The 26466-nt window shown below is 36.5% G+C and overlaps 1 protein-coding gene across 5 annotated transcripts in view; it reads right to left on the bottom strand.

Moving 5' to 3' along the window:
• The window catches only part of DENND4C (DENN domain containing 4C), a 79077-nt gene that overhangs the window by 20363 nt on the left and 32248 nt on the right, over positions 1 to 26466 (bottom strand). For 3 of the 5 annotated variants that reach the window (XM_042826978.1, XM_042826980.1, XM_042826979.1), the window contains exons 9-25: positions 25698 to 25842; positions 25157 to 25332; positions 22691 to 22791; positions 20560 to 20778; positions 19487 to 19632; positions 18326 to 18361; positions 17739 to 17869; positions 16218 to 16350; positions 15521 to 15727; positions 14760 to 14888; positions 13119 to 13263; positions 12635 to 12781; positions 10413 to 10538; positions 9491 to 9631; positions 7047 to 8194; positions 4493 to 4673; positions 3032 to 3141 (exon numbers count right to left, since the gene is read on the bottom strand). In XM_042826978.1, the coding sequence (XP_042682912.1) occupies positions 3032 to 3141; positions 4493 to 4673; positions 7047 to 8194; positions 9491 to 9631; positions 10413 to 10538; positions 12635 to 12781; positions 13119 to 13263; positions 14760 to 14888; positions 15521 to 15727; positions 16218 to 16350; positions 17739 to 17869; positions 18326 to 18361; positions 19487 to 19632; positions 20560 to 20778; positions 22691 to 22791; positions 25157 to 25332; positions 25698 to 25842 (3421 nt within the window). The remainder of the gene's footprint in view (positions 1 to 3031; positions 3142 to 4492; positions 4674 to 7046; positions 8195 to 9490; positions 9632 to 10412; positions 10539 to 12634; positions 12782 to 13118; positions 13264 to 14759; positions 14889 to 15520; positions 15728 to 16217; positions 16351 to 17738; positions 17870 to 18325; positions 18362 to 19486; positions 19633 to 20559; positions 20779 to 22690; positions 22792 to 25156; positions 25333 to 25697; positions 25843 to 26466) is intronic. The other 2 variants (XM_042826981.1, XM_042826982.1) reach the window with 2 other exon arrangements.

The raw sequence follows: 26466 nt of genomic DNA, 5'->3' as shown, positions 1-26466 counted from the left end.
AGGTGTCATGATTTTGTATGGATGGGTTGTTTAAATATATGCAATGAATCAGTTGCCATCTAAAACAATCTCATTAAAACCAATCTCAATGTCATTAAAAGACATTATTCAGCACCTCCAACAGAATGATGATGGAGAATTTCTTTTAGAAATTTTAATTTAAGAGAAATTCTTTTGTGTTTTTATACTTTCATCCAAAGGATGGTTAGTATTGCTTCTTGGAATTGTAATTATTATTGTGTTGCTTCTACTTTGTATTCCATTTTCATACGTAAAGTCTGCTTGTTCTCTTTCTTATTTTCCATGCATTATGTACAAATCAACACTATCAAAGATGACCTGTGAGACGTTCAAATCTTGGTGAGGAGGACAATGCTAACTGAGAAATCACTGCAATTGTGGGACTGAATTCTTGGATCCTAAACTGGTTCCCTGACAAGCTTTTTTTTTTACAATTCATGGGATGGGGGAGAGAGTTCATAAATGTGGATTCTAGGTATTTTTCTGTCTGTAATAATTACATCCCTTATGACAATACTATATTAAACTCCAGAATACTATCTCTCTTTTCTCTTCATCTGTGGTGTGCTTAGAACTACCTCAAACACATATAGGTAAGACTATGACAATGCGTTACTGACTAAAGATGGGGTTGGAGGAAGAAGTTCTGACGAAACAGGATGGCCTTGGTCTGGCCAAAACTCCATTGTTCAAGGGAGACAGAATGACCTTTAGAAGTGACCAACAGATATTGTAGATGTGACTGCAGGCATGCCAAACATGCAGACCCTGCAAATCTAGCAGGCATAAAAGGATGCCTGAGAAAAGCTTAGGCACGACTTCTGGATCATTCTGGATTCTGTGCTCCAAGAGTCTGAGAACCCCACTCCCAAGTCTGGAACCCTCTTTCTCCGTCCATCTCTCTCCCCCTCTCTCTCCACTCCCCCCCCCCCATTTTTTTTTTTTTTTTTTTTCTCTTCAAGTTGCTAAGTAAAGCAAGGCTCATTTTGATTTCCTGTTAATCACAGAAGTATAGAACACCAGTTTAGAGACTTGAATTTATTGCTGCTACTGACTATACTCAAGTTATCTTCTCCTCATAACTTCTACTATGAAAGGCAAACAGTAGTCATTTTGGTAAGTATTTTGAGAGCTAGAAGAAGCATAACACAAATTCACCATTTGCAATTGCTCACTACTGTGAAGGCATCAGCATATACAAACTGCAAATCAATGCTTCCACAAAAGTAGAAATTAAAAAGAAACCTTTGTGATGGAAAAAACAGATGGTTAGTTCTTACCCTGTAAAAGTCTCATTACTAAACTAGATCGAGAACTGGAGGAAAATATGCTCAAAAATACTACTGTAGTAGTTGAAAAATGATTTATAATAGCTCTTTTACAGGCTTCCCCTTACTTCTTTGTTTCATTTGCACAGGAAGTAACAAAAGACACCACCAAACACATAATGTAATACTTAGATTAACAGCAACATTTTTCTTCTATATAAAGAATATAGTTTATATACAGAATTGTAAGGTAGCACCTTACATAAGTTGCCTAGGCATGCCCATCAAACATAAAAGACAATTACATGGGACCTAAAGAAAACAACACTACAGAGAAGCGATCAAGGCTGATGAAGTGACTGTTGTCTATTTTTTGAACTCTGAATGTATCTACAAGCAAAAATTGAAATAGAGAGGCAAACCATGTCATTGTACAGTGCTAGTCTGGTACAAAATTTTTTTTTTCTCTCCATAGCAGCCCTTATTATCCTGAATTTTTAATTTATGAACAACATAATGTTGATTACACATCAACATTTTAACTGTTGCTGTCCAGAGCTCACACACCACCAATGCCTTTTTTTTTCTTGTCTCTCTCTCTGCTACCCCAGCAAGTAGGCCGAGGTGAGCAAGAGACTGGAGGAGGACACAGCAGGAGATACTCCATCTTACATGATACCATCCTCAGCAAAAAAACTGGGTGTGATGAATAGCTTTTCTAAGGTAGCTGCTGCATAGGGAGCAATAGTCTCCTGGTGGTGAGTGACTGAGAGTCAGCATCACTTGTTTGTTTCCTCTTCTCTTTTTTTCCTCTCCAGTTAAGAAATAATATCACTTTTATTAAACTGTTAACTGCTGGAGATACTCCATAGGAGAGCCACAAGGATGATCAAAGGGCTGGAGCACCTTCTCTACAAAGACAGGCTGAGGGAGCTGGGCTTGTTCAGCTTGTAGAAAAGAAGGCTGCGGGGTGACTTCTAGTACCCAAACATTGCCTATAAACAGGAGGGAGCCAACTCTTCAGAAGGGTGGACAACAGGGGAAATGGTTTTAAGTTGAGGGAGGGAAGATTTAGGTTGGATGTCAGGGAGAAATTCTTTACAGAGAGTGGTGAGGTGATGGAACAGGCTGCCCACAGAGGTTGTGGATGGAGGTGTTCAAGGCCAGGTTGGACGGGGCCCAGGGCAGCCTGGTCTAGTATTAAATGTGGAGATTGGTGGCCCTGCATGTGGTGGGGGGGTTGGAGATTCAAGATCCTTGACGTCCCTTCCAACCCTGGCCATTCTGCGATTCTGTAAACTGTCCTCATCTTGACCCTCAATTTTTTTTTTTGTTTCTTCCCTTCAGATTCTCTCCTTCATTCTAATGAGGTGGAATGAGTGGATAAAGGGGTTTAGAGACATGTAGAGACAACCCACCACAATTATCTAATAGAAATAAATAACTTTCTTAGAGGAAAAGAGAGTTTGAAAGGAAAAGGAGACCTATTTTCATACAAACTTCTGCTGTTCATCAAGTTTTAACCTTTTTTTCCTAAACTATCTTCTCTCTAAATGAAACATTCATAAAAGCACTTGAAACACTTTTTCAAAGTGTTGATGTCATATCAAGCCCCTCTGCAGCATAAACATGCAGAAATGTTTATAAGGAAAAATTCAACTGCAATCCAACTGAACAGATAGTTAATTCACATAATCATACCAAGTAATTGTATCTTTAACTTATGAATGTATTAATCTTACCTCCATTGCGTAGTTCTGGAAAATGCTGGATAAACTTGTGTTATGAGAAGAGCTGAGCTCTGACTTCTCAGAATCTGGAACTTTCATACTTCTTGGGAATGAAACTTCACCTGCACAGTAAAGAGTAGTTCAGGTCTCCATTCAAGAAGAGAAAGGCACAATTCCAAAACAGAACTTCTATTTAGCCAAGACAGAAACAAGTACCAGATCTCAAAAGAAGTGCATAGCTCTGTAACTTTACTAGAATTGCAACATACAATGATATTCTGATTAACATTTCAAACTTGTTTTTGTCTAATAATATGGAACAGTCAGGTAAAATGAAAAAGCAACAGTGAATAAAATCTGAAAATACAGAGAACAAAGAATGGCAAGGGGCAGGCAAGACTGCTCAATATACATAATCTAGAAAAGGTGTTCAGCATTTCTTGAACAATGTATCTGTATGTAAATAACAAACAGAAGCATAGCACCAGGGGAGACACACAGTATCACATTGCCAGTACTGTGGTTAAGTATTCCCTGGCTAACGTTGCCATAAAACAAATAGTTTTTCTTCATTAAGGCTAGGGTTCAGAGTTATGAGCTTTAATGAGAAGAGGAAAAACAGCTGGAATAGCAAAAGTAAATGGTTGGAATCTGTTTAACTAAGCATTCACTATCAGCATTACTTTGAGTAACAGTCAAAATCTCCTCTGACTAAAATCCCTACTAGAGCCACCTTGAAGAAGGTTCCTTTGCTTCTCTGTATAAAATTCGTGAACAAATTTACATACCCTGGACAGCTGAAACAGTTTGTTAGTTCTTACTACCTTCTCAACTCACTGGGATTAGAGAATTAATCTTCAGACTTAACATTTCTAACAGATTTTGCTAGAAAGGACCATCTTATGACAAGCCCTCTTCCTCTCTTGATGTACGTGGAATTTATCATACTTATATCATTAAATTACAACAGAGATAGCTAAAACAAACATGAAGATGCTTCTGCAACACATTTTTTTTCCCACAGATTAAGAGTCAAATCTGAACTGAAAATGATTAGATCTAATTCAACCAGTTTGGGGTCTGAGGAAAAAAAAAAAAAAAAAGCAGTTTGGCTTACAGGTATATATTTGTCAATTATTTTCCTTCAAATTAAGACTGCATTCAGTAACTCCTATTCCACATGAATGCTGGTGGTTTTGCCTCCATTGGTTATGCAACTATTTGCAGTTCTTGAATATAGAGGAATTATTTTACAGTTAAGTCCTGTGTTTTGTATCAGCATTTTATATATTCAGCAAAGAGAAGGATTAGCTATTTACTACTGCAAATGAATGGAATTTATGAAATAAATAAGAAGTCTGTGCTTATTTTAAGAGCTAACACTGCTTCTGTTGTTCTAAATGATTTCAGACATAACAGTTTCACTCAATTGTTATATTAATAAACAGATTTTGGAGAAAAATAAAAAATCACCTGCATTGTAATGTTGTCTTCCTGCTTCTCCACTGCTACTGCTACTGCCAAGACTAGTAGTGCTTTGTGCAAGCTCATTTGCAATTAGTCCTGGGACTCCAGTTCTTGATGACAGATTATCCCCTAAAATACTATCTTCAAAACCAGCAGGGAAGTTGAAGTCTCCTGGACTGTTTTCTTCCTTTAATATTAAAAAGAAAAATCAGCACTTTTTTAGGTTAATTTAATTCCATCTTTATCTTCATCGATAATTAAGTTACTATTATTTTTACATGAAAGATACATGTAGACAACCTTTCTCTACATTGACAAAACAGAAAAAAATACTTTGTTACAGGAGAAACAAGGAGAGAATGGGAAAAAAAAAAAAAAACCCAAAAAACAAACAAACAAAAAAACACGGAGTAACAGAAAATGCAATAAATTAAGGGAATTATTATGTTCCCTTCACCAAAATTCTAAGGAGTGAGTCAACATAACAAAAAAAGACTGTGAAGAAAACCTAGGCCATTACTAAAATGAAACAAAACAAAAAACCCAAAGAAATAAAAGATCTCTGAAAAGAACCATTAGTATTTATTATTATTGGAAAAATATAGGCAATAACTGGTCAAAAAAAAGAGAAATGTATTTTTTTATTTAGCAGAAAAGACCATATTAGCAACATCAGTTAAATGTGTTTCAAGTAGAAATAAAACTACGCAGCTATTTCCTTTCTTCCCATTTCTTACAGAGATGGGGAATCATGGAATCATAGAATCACAAGGTTGGAAACGACCTTCAAGATCATCTAGTCCGACTGTCCTCCCATCACCCTTACTACCACAAGCACTAAACCGTATCTTATAGCTCCTCATCCAGATGCCTCTTGAACACTGCCAGGGACGACAGCACAACTTGTGGCTATTTCCTTGGATCCTGTTTGTTGAGAAAAGGCCAAACCCCTCCTCATCACAGCCTTCCTCCCTTCAGGAGGAACAATCCCAGCTCCCTCAGCCGCTCCTCATAAGATTTGTGCTCCAGACCCTTCCAGTTTTGTTGCCCTTCTCTGGACACGTTCCAAGGCCTCAGTATCTTTCTTGTAGTGAAGAGCCCAAAACTGAACACAGTACTCGAGGTGTGGCCTCACCAGTGCTGTGTACAGAGGAATGATTACCTCTCTACTCCTGCTGGCCACACTATTTCTAATGCAGGCCAGGATGCTGTTGGCCCTCTTGGCCACCTGGGCACACTGTCGGCTCATGTTCAACCAACACTCCCAGGTTCCTTTCCTCTTCACAGTCATCGTCAGCCCACTACTCAGCCCAAGCCTGTAGCACTGCATGGGGTTGTTGTGGCCAAAGTGCAGGACCGCCGCTTGGCCTTGATGAACCTCATCCCATTCACCTCAGCCCAGCAATCCAGCTCATCCAGATTCCTCTGAAGGGCCTTCCTTCAGGCCCCTCAGGGAGATCAACACCACCTCCCAACTTGGCGTAATCTGCAAACTTACTGAGGGTGCACTCAATGCCCTCATCTAGGTCATCAGTAAAGATACTAAACAAGATGGGCCCCAGTACCGACCCCTGGGAGACACCACTTGTAACGGATAGCCAGCTGGACTTAGCTCCATTAACCACTACCTGTTGGGCACAGCCCTCTAGCCAGTTCCCTACCCAAAGAAGAGTATACCTATCCAGGCCACGGCACCCAGTTTCCCCAGAAGAATACTGTGAGAGACTGTGTCAAAGGCTTTGCTGAAGTCTAGGTAGACTACATCAACAGCCTTTCCCTTGTCTACCAGTCTTGTCACCCAGTCGTACAAGGAGATGAGGCTGGTGGCAGAATTTGAAAAAGGAAACAAACTGTCTCTGTCTTATCAGCCTCGAGAGAAAACACAAATCCTTACAGAGCAAAGTACCAGATAAAAGTGTTAACCAGATCAAAAAGAAGTGTTTCCAAAGACAGACAAGTACTTTTGGAAGTACAGTAGTAAGATGTATACAGAAAAGGATTACATTATAATATCCATCTCTTACATTCTAAAACGTTTAAAACTGAAGATGACTCTTCATTAAGTGTGCTCACACAGGAACTTCAACATTTAATTACCAAATTCCTGAATAGTGTATTTACTAGAGCTTGAGCCATCTTTTATTGCATGCAGCTTTAATAGTCAACAACCTGACTTCTTAGGCTTGCAGAATTCAATTTCTCACTTTTTTTTTTTTTTAAAGCAATACTGTATAGTTTAAGATTAAATAATGCTGTTCTTACTGGCATTTCTTGGGGCAGTTTCTTTGAAAATAAATATAGCTACAAGTGTAGGAAAGAAATATTGAGAACGTATCATGTTGAGCTTTGAGTTCACTACATCAGGACCATTTAATTCACTTTCACCTGAAAACTTTTTCAGTGCCAGCAGAAAACTCCAACATAAATATATATTTTTAAAATTAGCTAATAAAATTCATTACTTAATAAAAACACAATGTCGTGAAGGAACCTTCTGGGCACAGAAGTTAGCACTCTTAATTTTCTCTACCAAAATTTTTTATTTTTGAAAAATACTTGCCTCATCATCTGAGTAGCTATATGCTGAAGTTACAACTCCCCACATCTTGCTGGCCACACTGGCAGCCTGTTTCATGCCTGATTTTAGGACATCCATTTTTGGGCCAGACAATATGTTGTCTAACTTCAGATTGGACAAAGTTGTTACAACTGATCCTAAGGAGCCATGCGGAGAAGAACGACTCAGTCCTGTCAAAGATGAAGATCGCTCCTTTTGAACTCGTGGATGCATTTGTTGTTTTGGTCGTCCAGTAAATGTTTTGGATCTAGAGACAGAAGGACTTCTGTGATTTTCATAAGACTCAGGGGGTGGTGGGATGTGATCCAAAGGCAGGCTTGACCTCCTTTCCTGGTTGTGACTAAATGTACCAGAAGCTTCTGTTTCCCTGTCTGGTTTGTGCAGTTCCATGCTGGGAAACTTACTACTCATTGGGCTCTTGAGATTCATATAGTTCTCAATTTCATCCGCCAAATTCCGTGCTGCAACTGGTGACACTAGCTTTTCCTCAGCCTCTGGGAGTTTTGGTTGGATGCAGTCAGTAGCCAGCAAAGATAAAGGATCCAAGCCTACTTCAACATCTTCCCTTTCAATAGGCTTAACCACCCCATAAAAGCTATTCCTTTTAGCAGTTGCATCTTTGGATTCCACTTTCTGGTGTTTGGACTCAGCTACCTGCTCAGTTTTCATATCCTCTACCATTGTCACATTTTCATTTCTTCCATTCTCAAGATGCTCCTGCCCTTCCCCAGGTTCCTCCAACACTGGTGAAGTTCTATGCTCCAATTCCCAATCACTATCAGTAACACAACTCCAAGTGCCATTTTTGTCAGAAACCTGTTGGTCAACGGCACTATCAAAGCTGTAGGATTTACTTGTATTACAGGGTGAAGTTTTGGCCCCAGATAAAGCTGCCGTTAAAATCTTGGCATCTTCTCCCATCATTATTGCTATTTCTTTAGAATGCAAGTCCAAGCTCCCTTTTTTCAACAGCATTCCTGCTTTGCTTTCACTGCTGAAACTGCAGCTTCTCTCTGAAAATAGTTTCTGCCTCTTCTGTCCTTTCTCACTTGTCTTCTTAGGAGGAGCATCACCGAAGACTGCATCTTCAACTGAATCCTGGGTTACGGACAGTAGGCTTGAACCAGTTTCTAAAAGAGAAATGGCTTTAATGTGGTATCCATAACCATCAAAACTGTTGCTGTCTGAAGTCATCTAGCATTTCTACTGAGAAGACAGTGAGCAACATAATCTCAAGGTCCCATTAGAAAGTTAAACTGATATTAACATACTATTTTACTGGATGCAAAGTTACCCTGAAGATCAAAAATCTTATCTTTTGATACTGTGAAGCTTTTTCTGGCTTCTGCCTCTTTTCTTGTGCTTTCCCCCTAGCAGACAGTAAGTAATACTTCAGTGACTGAAGGAAAGTACAATTATAGTTCTGTGTTCTAATTAACTTTTTCCTCTGATCTATCTTCACAGATTCATACATCAAATTCCATACTTCATTCTGAAGAAAAGTATAATGTTCAGACACAACAAAGAAGCATGGTTTTGTTTATGATAGAAATACATAGAAGAACAACAAATTCAGCAAGTATAAGATATTAACAAATCCTAAAAACGTTCCCATTTCCTCAAAGCAACATGTCCTTAGAAAGGTTAGGTAAGCAAAAATTTTTTACTGCTAATGATCTCCATAAGGAAAGAAATCCTACTGTATTAGCATTCCAGTAGAGCACTGGATGTATCATACCCACTTGCTTGAGAATATTTGAGTGTTCTACTGATGCAGCTGCTTCTTCTCATAACTGTCATAAAACTTCTGACCAATTTCTTGTCTAAGACTCAACTCCTTGATATCAAACAAAATGCTGACAACCCTCTTAAAAAGTCCTGCTGTTTTGTACCTGACCACCGAGCATGGACTACATTGCCTTAGTCAAAGATAGGCATAAGAAAAGGAGGGAGAAAAAGAGCCCCAAGATTTGTCTGCCATATATCCATTAGTCTTCCTCATTAAAAAGCACCAGATTTGTAAATAAATCTTGTTTGTCACTGAGAAGATATGTACTGATCCCAGATTATACACTGGCAGCATAAGACACTGAATGTATGTGACTTGTCCAAGGTCACCAACATTCAGGTGACCAAAAGTCAAAAGGAAAGACTCTAGTTCTCCTGGTTTCCTATTACATTACTAAAACTTGTCATTGTGGGACAAGAAAGACCTTGAGTTCAATCTACTGAGTGCTATTGGTTTTCAACCTTAATATCCATAAATTCTTTTAAAAATCATCTAAAAAGGATAATAGTGGAAACTAAATATTGTTAAGACATTTTCACTTTTATTGGAAGTATTTCTTTAGTAGCACTGATGATGTTGCAAAACATTATAGCACAACAAGTTCAAGACTTCAGCAAGTTCTGTTTCAGTGACTCACCACCACTGTTCTTCCTTCCACTGCAATCAAAAATGCCAGATGGAACTTTCACAATACTGTTACCCCAAGCAGGCGGATCTGCTGGACTATGAACTTCTACATTTAGCTGTTTCTTCTCATCAGATTCCTCAATGCAAACATCTAAAAGAAAGATAACATGAATTTTAGTTAATTAAACTGAACAACTCCACATACACTGCTACAGAAAACAAATACTCTGTTCTGCTATGCAGTTACAATCTGAAAGGTCAGTCCTATCAGTAGGTAGCATTTTCTGGGGGCAGTATCTTGGAATACAACAGTAGAGAGTATGACAAAGAGAGTGTGTGGCTCATGAGACTATAGTTTGTGCCATTTTCTTTCCTTGGTGTTTTTCCAACAAATCAATGCAGAGTAGCAGTTCTCAGTTTTTCATGGAAGACTGTTTGTCTAATGATAACATCAGAAGCCTGATATAATTGACATACAGGATTTATTAACACAAATACGAAACAGATTCAGTAACAAAATAACAAATCACAGAAAAATTAAGGACAAAATCTGGAGAAGGGCGATTTTCATATTGTCTTCAGTGGGAAAGAGCTTGTAGAATAAGTAGTGCCTTTTATTAGGCCTACTGGTACAACTTAAAAAACGGTCAAGAGTTCAAATACACAAAGGAGAGAAATGGAATACAAAATACCATATGATTTAGCACTTCTCCATTTTTTTTCATCTATACTACATTAGTCACATAAAAGACTATTTTCAACCACATGTACTCCACTGCTGTTGTCTCGTGCACAGCAAACGTCTAGCAGATTCTATGATGCTATATTTTGACTTTGGTAACATTGAGTTTCAAACATTAGGTATTTGCAGTAGACTAATGGATAAAGAAAGTATATTAAAAACATCATCAGTATAAACACGCATACTTAACCTCCTATTAGTTCTTCAGCTTTAGAAGAAATGTCTTCTTGTACTTGTGCTTCACTTGCATGAAGATTATCTCCATTATCCCTTAACAGTTCATCCTTAGATCCATAGCCCTGGTCTGACTGACAGCCTGTTCAAAGAAATAAAAATATCAGCCTCAGATTAGTTTTCCCTTGCTGAATTTTTCAGTAGGAAAATAAAAAGCTGAAATTAATTTGTTTCATGTTCTATCCTGCCAGAAATGTTCAGAGTAAGAATCACCAAAATGCCTAATCTGTGCACAGATCTACTTGGTAATGGTGACAACAGAGATAATTAGACTATGTAGTGCAATCGATGTTTGCTAATTTACATAAAATTACTTTTATGCTATATAAGCATTATTTCTCCAAGAGCACTTATTTTAACACCTCTCCTTTCTCATTATTAAGAAATTTTTCATTGTTGGGCAGTCTATATTATCATGTACATTTACAAAAGAGATTTACGATTACAGTTGTAGTTGAATCAACTTCTAGCAATGAAAACAGCTCTGAAAACAACTCTACTGCAAACTGTGCTACGTTTTTGCAGTATAGTACAAATTACAGAAAGTAACAGAAAAAAACTAAAAACCTAAACTTTTAAAACAGTTGTTCTTCTGTGGTACCTGCCATATTTGACACTTATAACTCATTCTCTTTATGAAATAATAAAAATACAGTCCAAAAAAGCTACCACAGGAAACAATAAAAAAAAGACTCATTCTTTGTTCACTTTCATTGAAATTGCTGCTGCACATGTAGACAATATCCAAATATTATGTGAGACATATTCCACTGCAGCATGCTAAGCAAGATTATTTATATGCCTCAGAGTACCTATCAGAATACAGGACAGTGTTTGGAAAGATCAAATTGTAAGTAAGATACTGGGTACAAAATCTAAGCTAACAGTACAAAAGGTATTAGAAGGTTCCACAAAATTTGAATGACTGATGCACTCTTAATTTTTCCAACACAGAGCAAACGCAGAAACATGTAACCATCAATTACAACATTTGACTACTGTGCAAAATAACCTTCTATACACAAAAGCTACTTCTGATATTCTTTGGTCCCTATTTTCCCTCTACTCTTATCTTGGTGACGTTAGTCTCTCTGCATTTCACTGAAGTGAAAATACCCTACCAATAAATGGGCAAATTACCTGCAGAAGTAACAGCCAAGGGTAGAATTAATGTACATGTGCATCCAAGGCTTCACACCATGTAAGTCTGCACCCCACACCATGATAGTCAAGGACAAATGCAGCACCCAAGAGACAGCAAAGAGCAAAAAGCAGAGCAACAAGGGGCAGAGAGAAGGAGAGTTCAGTAATGTAGGCAGCCATATCAGATGAAGTTCAGGAATCAGACACCAAGTTCTCTTCAAAGAGATATCAAAAACATGGAGACTGTGCAAGAACTATTTGTACAGTAAGTTTTGAGGTAAAAACAGAAAGAAAGTTTAGTTGAGACTGTGCATAGGTAGCATGTAACGAGCAGCAGATACTAAAAATCACAGATTTTTATCTCAAGTTGTTATTTTCTGTGTACTCTTTCCACTTCAATTTAAACACCAGTGCACACTGCACTCAGGGCTAAGTTTTTCTCCAACTTATCAACTGTCTTTCCATTTACATTAGCGTGCCTTCTAAAGACTGTATGACAACAGTTCAAATCATTTATATATTTATTCCAAAAATTAGGTGAGAAACTCTGTCATGGCCTTTAAAAGCATGATTTACTACAACCTAGCATAACAAACTAATTCTAGGAATGATAACTAGACCATCTCATCATTAAGAAGCAGCATTTCTAAGCATTAACTTTCTCCCTCTTTTCCTTTAATATAAACAAGGACTTCACTCAGTGGCCATTCATTTCTATGAATAAATATACAGAACCTGAACACCAGAGGCTTCCTACCTTTTATACAGATTAGCAAAGCAAAGTTCATGAGATCACGGCATGGTATTTAGTTTAAAATAGCTGTACTTCTGCTACACTTCACTCTAAAGAAGGGGCACAAGCTGTGACAGAAGAGTAATATTCAATAACTATCCTTTACAATGATTAACTTCATGCTTCATTCTCTACAGCCTCATGAGGTGAACATGGTGGTGGTAAAGGGGAAATCAACAGGAGAACAGAATATTTTGCCTTTTAGGGGACTGTTAGTAGTGAAACCCAGCAGAATCTAGTACCTGTGCTAGAGTGATTATCAATGGAATCAAGCCTGACTAAGTCACTGACGAAGACAGTGTGTTCCCCACTGTTAGCATCATTAGAACTATCCACGCTACCATGGCTCACCATGTCCCCATCACTTCCACCCGTGGTATTCCGCAGAGCTAAAGACATGAATGAGAGCTGGTTAGTAAAAGAGGATTTAAAATTTCAGACTTTCAAACGCATCTAACCTCTTCAGACAATAGCAAACACTTTTGCTTGCACAAATTAAATGAGAATATGAAATTCCAGCAACAGAACTTAGACAATTTGTACTTCAGTATGGGAAAGACATTCTAAGACAAACAGTCTGAGCATCAAGTCAACATCAAGTCAATTTTTATATACTTTAGGAAAGAGTTTCCACTTGTAAAAGCCAGGATGTTAGCTGCACAGTCTCTCAGAAACCAAGTCATGCTGTCATTCAGCAGAAAAAATGCACTTCATCTAACTTATTACCTGATATCACAGATATGCGTGGGCTCTGCGTTGCTTTCTTTAGGCATTGCCTAAACTGTGCTGTGCCACGAACTACATTTCGTACCTTTGTCCACAGAAATATGCCGCTGCGGTTACTGCTAGGCCAAGGGGATTCTAAAACAGCCTACAGAAAGGGAGATTGCAATAACAACATAGTAACACATTTACACTAAGGAACACAGTACAGTGAGAATGTTTTCTTTCCATGCTGAGAAAAAGATATTATCTACCAGCAGCGTGAAGGACAAATATTTCCATTTCTGCTTGCTTTTCCCTTTTATGTGACAGCTGTGGATTCACTAGCTGAATGGCAACTGACTGTGGATCAAGTTTTGTTCAGATAAACAAGATGGATTTCATTTATATTAATATCATATAGCAAAAACAAAAAATCATAGTACAGACTCCTTTCTTCTTACGTTACAGAGGTTACTATGAAACTCCATCAGAAAAGTACAGGCACATCGAGCAAGGAAAGGAGGAAGCTACTTCAACTAGTCTAATTTCAACCAGTCATGAGTCTTGTTGCCTTAAAGGATATACCTAGGAACAGTAGATGGCCTTAGAACCCTGGAACAGTTTGGGTTAGAATAGACCTTAAAGATCACCTAGCGCCAAAGCCCCTGTCATGGGAACAGTCAACATCCATTAGATAAGACTGCTGAAAGCCTGGCTTTGAACACCTCCAGGGAAAGGCATCCACAGCTTCTCAGCACAATTTATTGCAGTATCTCACCACCCACTGACTACAGTGTTTCTTTCAAATACCTTAACACAAATTTATACCCTTTTACTTTTAAACCATTCTCCCTCGTTCTATCACTAAATCACTTTCTAGTACCCTCTTAGGTACTAAAAAGTAAAGTAATAAATAAGTAATAAGTAAGTAAAATAACAAACTCATATAAATAAAAAATCTGGTAATTGAAAAGCTATTAATGTACAGAGGTTGCTCCAAAATTTATTACTTCCACTTGGAAGACTTCTATTTCCCATGGAAATTACAATAGTTACAAAGAGCACAATAACATCACACAATTGAGTAAGTTCTCATCTACAAAACACTATTTTTCAACACAGTTACCACCATTAGCTATGCATTTTTACCAGTGATGAACAAAAACCTGCATGCCAAGATCATAAAAATCGGCACCAGTGGGCATCAACTGTTTCACAGCTGCTACAACAATGTCATTTCTGAAATGCATCATCAAAGGGTGCCATTTTCTCAGCATGAAATAATTCAATTACACCTTTTTGTTTCAGATGTACTTACATGTTGTTTTGTCAGACTGACTCTCGGCTGCCATCTGTCACATGGCAACAAAATGTAACAGAATACTGGTGTAAAGGTTCGACCTCTACTAGCATACTATTAACATAATGAAATAGGAAGCAGTTCTTTCATACCAGCCCAAGTATATTTCAACAGAATTAATGATTAGACAAACAGCATAGGAATATATATATACATAACGCCATAGATCAAGTTAAATGTGCCCAACAGAATCAACAAATTTTACTTGAGCCTTTCGGAAGTCTTGACAATGTACAACAGGGCAAGGAGATCAACAGCGAGGAAGACATTTGATCAGTATCCTTTGTCAAGATTTCTCCTACCTTATTGTAATAGCCGTAAGTGATGGCATTTGGCTGTATTCCAGCATTTTTCATTTCAAAGAGGACTCTCACAGCCTGAACAGGCTGACCCCACAGTCCACAGAGCTGCATTACAACTCTGTAGCAGACCTGATAAGATACAGAAATCCATTAATGAATTCATGACAAGTATTTTAAAAACAGCTGAAGGTCTTCCAGATTTCCAATTCTTACACATGCATACGGGAAAGATACATGAAAGTAGCTACTCAACTAAAAGCTAAAAGAGGGAGCAAAAATTAAACAGGAAATCACATAAGCTGAAATAACATCAGCAGCCACATTATTAAGCCCTGACTTCTCCTATGTCTCTTCTGCTTGCGAAAGAGAGGAGGGAAATACACACCCATTCAAAGAAGTGGGATAACCTGCTTCTTTGTGTCTGCACATTCTACTGCAAGAACAGAATGCTGCGTACGAATCAATTATACCTTCTGTTCACTATGATGGTGGAGTATTAATTCAAAGTTCATTTTAAAAATAGGGATATTCAAGAACTTCTTACTGAAAGAAGTCTGAAAGAATACCAGCAACATTAAGTTGGAGTACCTGAAAAAACTAACATGATGTTAGTGATTAAAAAACAGGCTACAAGACTATTTCAGTATAGCTTTAAAACAGGACAAACTATAAGAATGCTTCACCTGCTGTTGCCTGTGAAATACACTATACTTGCACCTTGTTTTCCATGTTCACTGCAATGATATTTTATTCACACTTGCCTCATCTAGTGGTTCCACATCAGTTTTCCTCATTTTAATTAGAATATCATATGCCTGCTGCAGAGCTTTGACCTTAGGATGTGCAACTCTGACGTAGGCTGGCAGACAAATAAACCATAAGCTGTAACTGTGGCTGAAGAGACACTTGGCCCACTGCGGAGGGCTTACGTAGAATTTCTTGGCTAGCTTATGAGCTGTTTTTATCTCCTGTAAGGGTGAAACAACAACAACAATGAAAGACAACAGAGATGGAACAAGCAGAATCTAGAAATCATTACTAACTCAAAAACCAGACTCTTAAAGGAAGCATTTAAAAACAACAGACAAACATTAAACTGACTTTCCACTTTTAACACTCTCTTACTAAGGCTCTCCACAAGTGAGAAAAGAGCATCTGAATCCCACCCTCTCCTTTATTTTGCTCCTTTCATTCAAGCACTGCTTTCTATTTCTTTTTTTTTTTTTTTCTTTAAATATACTGCCTAAAGCTTTAAAACTGGTTTGAAAATAAACCTTCATCACAGATGCTAATTTCTTGCTCTCCACTTCTTTCCTTCGCCAATGTTTCTTCCCAATAGCAACACTGAGACCTACTGTCCAATAGCATAATTTGTAATATAAACAGGCAGTGGTAATTTTACAAAAACCTTTGTCTCTTTCAATATTCACACAGTGGTTACCGTAAGACATATCTGACCTGTTTCGTCCTCTTTGCCATGAGTGCTGGACTATTTGAAATGCTGCATCCAGCTGGGTGTTTCCTGAAGGAGAGCTTGAGTTCCTGTGGTCTGTCAAAGAGCTTGAAATCTAGTCGTGGGAAGTTTTTATAGCTATATAGATTATTAAAACAAAAAAACAAAAAAACAAAAAAAAAAGAAGAGAAAAGCTTTTCCTATATCCATTGATAGCCCTATGAAGACAACTTGTGAACAAAAAACTAATAAAGAGAATAAAGAACCAAGAGGAAAGGACAGTGAGCATGCAGGAGTGAGAAAATGAGGTTCTTTGAGTCCTACTCAAAAAGATACTGAAAAAGGAAAAAAAGGATATTAAATCTTAGTAAACTGTGAATTCAAGAACAAGACTGCCATCCACACCACAGAGGACAGGGAAGTAGAGATGATGATTAATCAGGACAACAGCAGGAAACAGAACTTTTATAACATCCAAGAAAGAGTAAGAAAAAGCAAATATACACTTGCTGAAACTCCACACTTCCTGCATAGGGCTGAAAAACACTGAATGAAAGATTTGAAAAGCTTTTTCTCTTTCTTTGTTTTTGGTTCATTCTTAGAGATCAGTAATATTGGAAAGATCCATTACTCATCCTTTCTGGGTGAAAGAAAGAGAATGTACTCAAGGTACTACAAAATACTCCTAAATGGCTCAATGACAGATACATGTTGAATACATAGGTCACTCCAAATGTAATGATTCCTATCTATTTCCATGGAACAACAGCTACAAAGCACAATAACAATACATGATAGGGCAAACTCTCAGCTACAAAAATCTGTTTTTCAATACCGTTACCACCATTAGCTATGTATTTTCTCCAGTGATGAATAACAGCCTGCATGTCAAGCTTAAAAATTTTCACCAGCAGGGGACGACCAACTGTTTCACAGCTGCTATGATGGTGAAATGCATCACCCACCACTTCACTGTGACCATATCTACTGCTTGGTCTCCATAAACATTGAGCAAGCATTATAAATGTCTGTAGGTACAACTTTTTTTAGCATGGAAGAATTCAGTGACACTCCTTCACTTCAGATGCGCTTCTATATCAGATGCCATTTTGTTAGACTGCCCCTCTGCTGCCTTCTGTCACATGGCAACAAAATGTAACGGAATACTGTCAAGAAGGTTTAACTTCTATGCCCATGCCACCAACATCTGCCTCTGATGTGATAGGCAAATATAATAAAATTGGAGGCATTACTTTCAAAGCACCATCATAACAAAGAATTGGTATAAATCTGGCAAACAGTTATAGAAAGCTTAGAACTAAAATCTGCTTGCCCTCAAACATACACAAAATATACCTCTAGACATTCAAAAAATTAGCAGAGTCCAAACAGATCACATTTCTATTGATGTTATACATGACATCTTATTATAATAAGTTTTGAACCAAGTTGGAACATTTACCCTATTTAACATCATAAGCATTCAAATACTTCAGTTCTTCTCTATTTTGTTCTTTGAACTGTACCTGTATTTTGGAGCTCGGTCTTGTCCATCATCAGGAGGAGGTTCTGGTGGCATTATAAATACTGTGTGTTCACTTTTTTGTGATTCATCAAGCTCAATCAACCGTGCATCTTCAGCAGAATCTACATCAACCTGAAAACAGAATTTGTAATCTGAGCTCTGAAAGTAGTTTCAGGATACAATTAACATTATATATATGTTGTGTGTATATATATAAGTGCATATATATACATATACACGCAACAATACATATATATACACACACACACACAACATATATATATATATGGTGTGTATATATATATATGTAATATATACAATATACAAAAAATACAATTAACATTATATATATCACAATATATGTTTATATATTAATATTAATTTTACACACACACACACATATATATAAAGCATCTATGATTAAAATGTACATTTGAATGTGTAAAGTAGATTTTCAATATGTATTTTATATATTGTGTATCAGCACAATATAAACATATTTAACATTTATATTTGCTTTCAACATTCAAGTCTACAGCCCTGGCTTGTCATTTCTATTTCATGATAAAACATTGAGAAACAAAGTACCTTATCTCCTTTTTCTGTTCCTTTATCTGGAAAGAGCTACAGAAAGAGGAAGAAAAAATTAGAGCTTTTTCTCAACTTAAAAAAGATCCTATATAGCCTTATTACAGCTGTAGGATTTACTGATGCATCAAATGAGCAACACTTAAGTTTCCAGACTACTGTGGAAACAATTATGCTTGCTTTCATAGAATTACTTCACTGAAAGCAAGAAAAGGTAGTCATCATCATGTTTTCAATGTTAAAATTACAGGCTAAACATAATTTAAAATCTATTAAAGAAAGGAATTTAATTTAACTTAATTGAAAGAAACTACTGTTAAGCAGATACTTCCAATATGAAAATCTAAGTCTGTGACACATTAATAACCTGCACTAAGTTATTAACATTATTAAACAGAGCACAGCCTAGATGCATAGCCTAGATGCCCAATACTCAGGAGAAGAAAAATGTATGGAAACTTAGAAATTTCATGAAGTGTTTCAAAGTGTTAAATGATCCGAATCAATACAGAATCAAGAGATTCACTCTGTAAGAACTTGGCACAAAAGTAAAGTTTCTATACATATACAAATTAACAATGCATAAAATCCTTTAGCTCCTAAATTTTTATTTGTCAACTTGCCATTTTTCAAATGAAGCTACGATCTCAATATCCTACCTGGACCAGAGCCATGCTGAAGAGACTTTGTTCCAAAAAAAACCAAAGTGGGTAAAATCAATCTTAGTTAAACAAATATAAGCAATTAAATGAAGTGTTATCTATGGAAATCAGTTTTGACGACAAGCCTGATCATTTGGCATATTTTTGTTCAAAATTCAAACTGCATGAAAAAGAACACCATAAGTGACCACTGGTAGATAATTCCAAATTACAGGGAGGCTGAATACTGTTTAAAGGAAACAAACAAGGGTACTGTGTTATAAGATATTGGTACTTCTAGCATTCGCTAATAGCTTGAGCCCTCCAGGATTTCGATAACAGTTTCCTGTATTAACACAGAAAGTGGTAGCCACTCAAGAAGATGGAGGATGACAACAACAACAACTCAGCAATACATCTCACACAACACTTGCTAAAAGGATACCAGTCTTTACAACTAAAAACCAATATAGCAAGTAAAATGAAGTATACAATTTAATAATATTAGTATGTTTTTCACCTTTTCTATGCAGTCGTCAAAAAATGCCAAGCCTGTGTCCTTGTCACTCACAAAACTGCACTCTTCAATAAAGCTGCTGAATATTTGCGTTTTGGTGAGGTGTGTATAGAACTTTGCATACGCACGGTCTCTACTTTTCAAAAATCCTGGTTAGAAAAAGGAACACACAACTAAATACCAGTTACAATTTCCATAAAAAATTGACACAGAACATATCAACATAAACTGTTTAAAGTGCAAATAAATAAAATGTTGGCTTTTTTAGCATAAACAACTACTTATCACTACTTGCATTCAGAAGAATAGAATAAAATTTTTAAAGGTAATTTTCCCCACACAGTTCATGATACATGGCAAGTAGCCACTTCCTTGTAATCATTCAATTTATTTGCTGGATTTGTTTGCTTTTTATGCATGGAAAAGGAGAAGACTTCCTCATTGAAAAGCATTTAGAAGAAGAAAAAAACCCTTCTGATATCAGAAGAGGTGTTACACCTGAAAACACCTATATCTTTCCGAGACTTGGAATAAGAATATCTCTTCTAGGTAACTCAAAAACAAGACAAAAAACCACCAGTGACATTTCAGCTGGCATTTAACACAAGAGCATGTTAGAAAACTTACGGCGATAAGGTCAGGAAAATAAGAAGATATTTGCTAACTACTGTTTATTACGTTTCTGATCTTTGCTAAGCACTCTCTTATTTTCCCATCTGCACCAAAATAATAATAATAATAATAATTTGCTCTTCATTACTAGGCTTATGGCATTTTTGCTATGTCCAATTTCAAAGACATTATTCCCTAAGAGGTGCCCTTAGAGAATATGCCAAGCAGAGAGGGTATCCCACTGTTTTCTCAATGCCAGAGCTCTTAAAAAATGAAAGTTCCTGTTTACACACATCAATGCTCTAATCAATTTTGAATAGCCTGATTTTATATAACTGCAATTCTAAATATAGCCAAAAGCTGTATAACCAAAGAAAAATCTAAACTTTGAAGTTAAACAGCTCCACAATTCTTAAACTGTAACACTGCCAGTGTTATCAGTGGCTGATTTATCTCAACCTCACCTTGATGATCAAACAAAGAATCAGCAGCAGTTGCTTTATTTGAAGGTGCCTGGGTGATAGGTTTAAGGAATGTTCTGTAACCCTTTAAAATAGATGCCATAAAACGCAGGAAAGCTTCCTGGATCTCCATCTCGAGTTCTGTCATCTTCTTCTGCCAGGAAAAATCTGCTTCAATAGGAGTCATCTCCACTGCAGAACCTTCTTGAGTTTTCCTGTGAACTAGCAAACAGCAATATATAGAATCCTGTATTAAAATGCAGTGCAGGTGAACAGACAACTTTTGCAAGATGCTGATGAAGGTATGAATCTTTTTTCTTTTTTTATTGCCCATATTCAAGAATTACCTACACTGGAAACTAGATTTTTCCTTGGCCCTTGATTACTTTCCAATTGATCAGGCCCATATAAGAAACAGTTACCTCAGCAGGTAAGCAGCAGTAACCTAAGCAGCAGGCTTATGTGTTTTTCCTATCTTATCAAGCCCTCACTGATCTGAGATAATGAAATGATTCTCTTTTGAGTTAATACTACCACATACACAACTAATTGTTGTCTTTCAGTAGTACATCAACTGAAACACAGAGGAGTGATCGAAGCAAATGGTGAACAAAAGCAGATGACATCCAGAGTTCACTCTGGCATTCTTCAAGAAAAAAGATAATAGCAGAAACTGCTGAAAATTCAACTTGGAACAGATTACAATTCCAGATTTTTAAAATAAGCATAAAAGTAAATAATTGTATAAAATAACAAAAGAACACTGGTTCTGCTCCACTTAACATTGGAAAACAGCTTGCAGCATTTATACATATAGATTACTCTGAAAGCAATGCCTCCATGGAAACTACAACAGCTACACAAAACAAACAACACTATACGATAGAGCAACACAACACTATTTTTCAACATACCACCATTAGCTATGCATTTTCATCACTGATAAACAACAGCCTGCATGCCAACCTCATAAAAATCTGTACCAGCTAGGATGACCAACTGTTTCACAGCTGCTATGTCACTGCTGAAACACACCACTCACCACCTGACTGTGCTCACATCTGTTGTTTGGAGTCCGTAAACATTTAGCAAGCATCAATGAATGTCAATAGATGCCATTTATTCCTTATGGAGGAAATCAGTTCCATACCCTTGCTTCATCTACACCTTCATATCAGATGTCATTTTATCAGACTACCCCTCTGCTGTCATCTGTTGCTCAGAGGTACACATTCAATTATAACTTGATTAATGACATATTGTTGGGAAGGTTCAACCTCTACTGCCATACCACCACCATCTGCCTCTGACATGGTGGGCTAACACAATAGAATAGGAGGCATTACTTTTAGAGCATTCCTTGTATCAGGTAGAGCACATGGGATTTCCTGCTGACAAAGCAAAACAAAAAAATTGATGCTTTCTAACAGATTAGGTAAAGACTACCTGAAAAACAAAAAAAATAAACAAATCCGAGGCAAGAAAGCCCAAATCCTAATTAATGCATTTTTCTGCTCCTGTAGCTCACCAACTTTGTATATCTGTTGTATACCTATGAAGCTTTAACTATCCCTGTTACAGCAAAGCAACTGAACACACTCTGAACCATCCTATGTTGAAGATTCTATCTATGGACAGATAGACGCTATACATGAAATACGCTCAGTCAGATACAAGTTGGTTTTTATCTTTCCAAGTTATTAATTTGATGACCAGGTTTTTTTTCCTTTTGACAAAATACTTAGTCAATATTTTGCTTCTTGATTATTTTTGTAGTCAGCATTTGAGATATTCACCAGTGTCTGCACAATACCTGAAGCACTGAGCACGTAAGATACTGCTCATTTCCTCTATCATTTTTTATCAGATTCATGAACATGGCTGACACTGAAATAAAAATGCTTAAAAATGCTTAAAAATTCCAAATATGAGGAAGTCACAGGAAAAGGAAAAAAGCGAAAGAAAAGAAAAATTTACATCACACTTTACGAAGAAGTACTTACATTTATATGCTAATTATAATTTAAGACTTGTAGATGTGTATCAGAAAATTTAGTAGTTCTTTTAATATTTATTTTCCCTGCTTATGCAGTTTCTGTTCTTATCCCTTCCCATTTTATTTTATATATTTCACCTGCTGCCAGCTGTGGGTACAGCTTCTTTAAGGTGCTGAGCAGACTTTTACATGGCTTCTTAGGAAACTGCTTCCAGTTTGTGCTCTTCTTGTCATCTGATCTAAGAATAAAAGATAAAAGAATACATAAAAATACAGACTGTATAGAGAAGAATTGCTTACACTGAACTACGTTAATTCATTTTCAGAAAAAGGAATTTATTTAAAAAGAAATCTGTCCACTGCCCCTGTTAATCTGAAATGAAATTTAGGACAAAAAAAAAAAAAAAAAAAAAGGCAGAAGATTGATATCGACTCAGAATTTCTTTTCCTCAGGAAAGAACAGTATAAATTGAATTATGAGTCAATTGTTCTCCAGTCTGCTAGGAGGACCTGCATTAATACTTGATTTAGACTCTTCACGTTTGAAGTTTCACATTGTTGACTTCCCTTTCAGAATTTTTATTACTCTCACTTGTACAGTCCAGGAACACCAATCTGTATGCGATTGCTAGTTATACTACAGTATATTTGCCTTATTGCTATTGATACAAATTAACATTGTTTTGGAATACAATATGAACTTGCTGAAAGAGAGGAAGAGAATGCCTATGTAGTATTCTGCATCAATGCATTCAAATGGCACAAACATATCACTTAAGAAGGGAGTCTAAGTTTCATAAATTAAAAATGCTTGCAGATGTCATCTCCCTTTTTATTTATTTTTTCCTCACAAAAGCATGTCTTTAAACAGTGTGCTTTCGTTAAAAAAAAAAAAAAAAAAATAAAAAAAAAAAAAAAAAAAAACCCCACACAAAAGAAATTCTCAAACTTGCACCCAAGACAGGATACTTTCCCTAATGAGATTTTGATGTTACTTTCACAGACAGTTGAAAACATCCAACAAAAAACATTAAGGAAGATGTTGAATGAATAAAAGACATTCAGTATTTCTGACTGTAAATGAAGCTTCAATCTATCATAAGGAAGATACCAGCAAACCTCTCCTAAAAACACCAAGTCAGACACACTGATGTACTAGAACAGCACTGAATTCTTCAGATATTTTTCCTGTATGGTGTAAAAGCTGCGCACAAAATAAAATTGAACATTAATACTCCTTGAAGGTTTTAGAACTCTATATGATCTTCAGCACCATCTTATTTACTTCAAGTCAAATGTAAGACATTCAATTTCTCCGTAAGTCAAGTAAATGGTATAAATTATATGTATAAAAAACTGAAAGCAAAAGATGATCAGCAGATTAGCTACTGAAAAAGAAATGGACTTATAAGACACAGGGAAAAAGTGTCAGAGTCCTTTCAGATGAGCAGAAATGAGGTCAATAACTAGTGTGTTTTTAGCTCAGTATCCAATAACCAATGCAAGTAAGGTTTGCACTCGATCTTTCTGTCACTCATTCCAACAGAACCTTGACATTTTTCTCTCTCTACTACTACTTTATCTGCTTCATTTTTCTGCAACCCAGACTTTGATTTCCATTCTTGTTGTGAATAAACAACCAACCAACCAGATACTTTTCTTCATATAAACAAGTTAGCTTCATTGCATTTCTTCAACGTGTTGCTCTTTCACAATATCTGTTACATTTTTTTTTTTTTTTGATGACATAATACTTTGATGTACAACAGTGAAACAAGGACCGAGGAGAAGAAAAAGGCAAATAAAATGAACGCAATCTGCTTTGCTCTTTATTCCTATCTTTTGTGCTAGTAATAAAACAACGCACCTAACAGACTAAAATGAAAAGATAACTCAGCAATTTAAGAAATTAAAAAACTTATTCTCAATTCAGTTATCTGCACTTCCATTATGATCTACTACAAAATGAAGTTATTTTAGATAAGCCTGTACTGGAGAAAATGTGGAAAAACTTGTCAGGCAATACCTTTACTTGAGAAAGTAAATTAAAACATAATTAAATGAAAATACTGTGTACCAAATGTAGGCAGTCCAAAGGATTTTGCTTGTTTGATCTCACTGAGAACTCAGCTCTTGTAACTTAAGAAAAATTAACACTTAATTAACACTGACGACGTGTCCTCACTGCAAAACAGCATCAAAAACTGCCATGACGAGTCCTGAAACTTTCATGTTCATACCAATACTCAGTAAACACATACAAACCAAGCTCCAAAATGGTGGAGCAAGATGAAAAGATGTAAAACAGTGGGATAATAAAAATAAAATATTCTTATATGGCTTTTCCTGCACATTTTCCTAGTGAGTACATTATAATTGTTACTTCATTTATAATATGCATCTGCATCACGTATTTTCCAGCAGCTCCAAGTGCTGACCCTTCCTTTAATAAATTTTAGCTCTCTAAGAAACATGTGAAATGAGAAAAAGATTAGTGGGCAGGCAGAAACAATTAGACAAAATAGGTTTTAAATCAAATTTTCTCTAACGTAGTTTACCAATCTCTGCATCTACAGATAAATGTAAAAACCCCATATAACTTACATGTACACCATGTTTGTGTCTAAGTCAATGCACACAATATCCTGTGGTGGATCATACAGATCAAAATATCGTGAATCAACTCCAACAATAAATGGAACAGGTGCACTGAGTACGGTGGCCAGAGACAAAGGACAGAGGGGGATATATGGACATTGCCACTGAAATGGAAATATCATCTGAAGGAAAAATGAAATGAAACCAACGCATTAAAAAAGAACAACAGATATTGCACAATAAAAAAAGGTGAAGTTGTTACATGCAGTAAGCTGAAACTGCTAAGAACCTTGTTTTACTGTGGAAAAAAAAAAAAAAAAAAAGACTACATTTGATCACCTTTTGCAGCACACTTCTTAAATATTTATGAAAAACGTTGATAATTTCAACAGTTACAATTAGACGTGCTAGGGTATTTTAACTAAATGATATTGCTAGGAAAAATGATCAGTTGATGCATCAAGCATTCTAATTCATCTAAGCTTCACAGTAATTATGGAGTTTGCAGTAATTTCCCTTGCTGCTGTACCGAACACTTTGTACTTACAGCTACTACAGCTTCGGCAACTCCTGTCAACACAGCCGGTCTAAGAGAATGAAGGAGGATCTTGCCTTCTAACAATACAAACAGTAACAGGGTAGCACAGTTTTCCGGTCCAAGATTCATGAGTAGAGTGCTGAAGTTTGCTCCACTAAGGGGTGAGTGGAAAAGGGGAAAAAAAGAAGAACTTCTGATGGCTGTTTTGCACCTAACAGTTGAGTAATCATAGTATGATTATCACACACAAAATAGCCAGTCAGCAATCACCCCTACACAGGACTTGTACTGCCACAGAGAAACCTAAGTTCAAAATCCACTCTTAAAGAAACTTACAATACAACACACTAACTGTGCTTTTTATAGCCCTATCATACGTGCACAGGCATCTAAATTAACAATACAACAGATTTAAGGTATTAGCAACTAGTCCAAGTACAAAATAACACTAATAGTTTCAAACAATGAGAAAAAGGCAAAAATCATGTTGAACAGTATCCATTTAATATTAATATCACAGTATCAAATCTAATATTAGACAAGTGGAAAAAAAAACAATCCATCCTTCTGATATCAAAATGCATTTTGTTTCTGCAATTTAATCTCCATTTTATTTGTTTGGACACTGTACAGACATTTCAGGAATTTTATTGATAACTGTCAGAGGCTTAGAGAGGTCTAAAATCTGCCCTTTGAATAGTGCTTACATCTTACTTTGCAGCTTGGTGTCTGGCTGCAATTTTTCCCTTAATTGGCTGTGTAATGGATGTGACTAAAC

Source organism: Centrocercus urophasianus, unplaced genomic scaffold, assembly GCF_019232065.1.
Source record: "Centrocercus urophasianus isolate 14NV4802_14NV808 unplaced genomic scaffold, USGS_Curo_1.0 seq_27, whole genome shotgun sequence".
In the NCBI taxonomy this organism is placed as follows: Eukaryota; Metazoa; Chordata; class Aves; order Galliformes; family Phasianidae; genus Centrocercus; species Centrocercus urophasianus.
The sequence above is the reverse complement of the archived record's forward strand: the minus strand, read 5'-3'. Positions and strand labels throughout refer to the sequence as shown.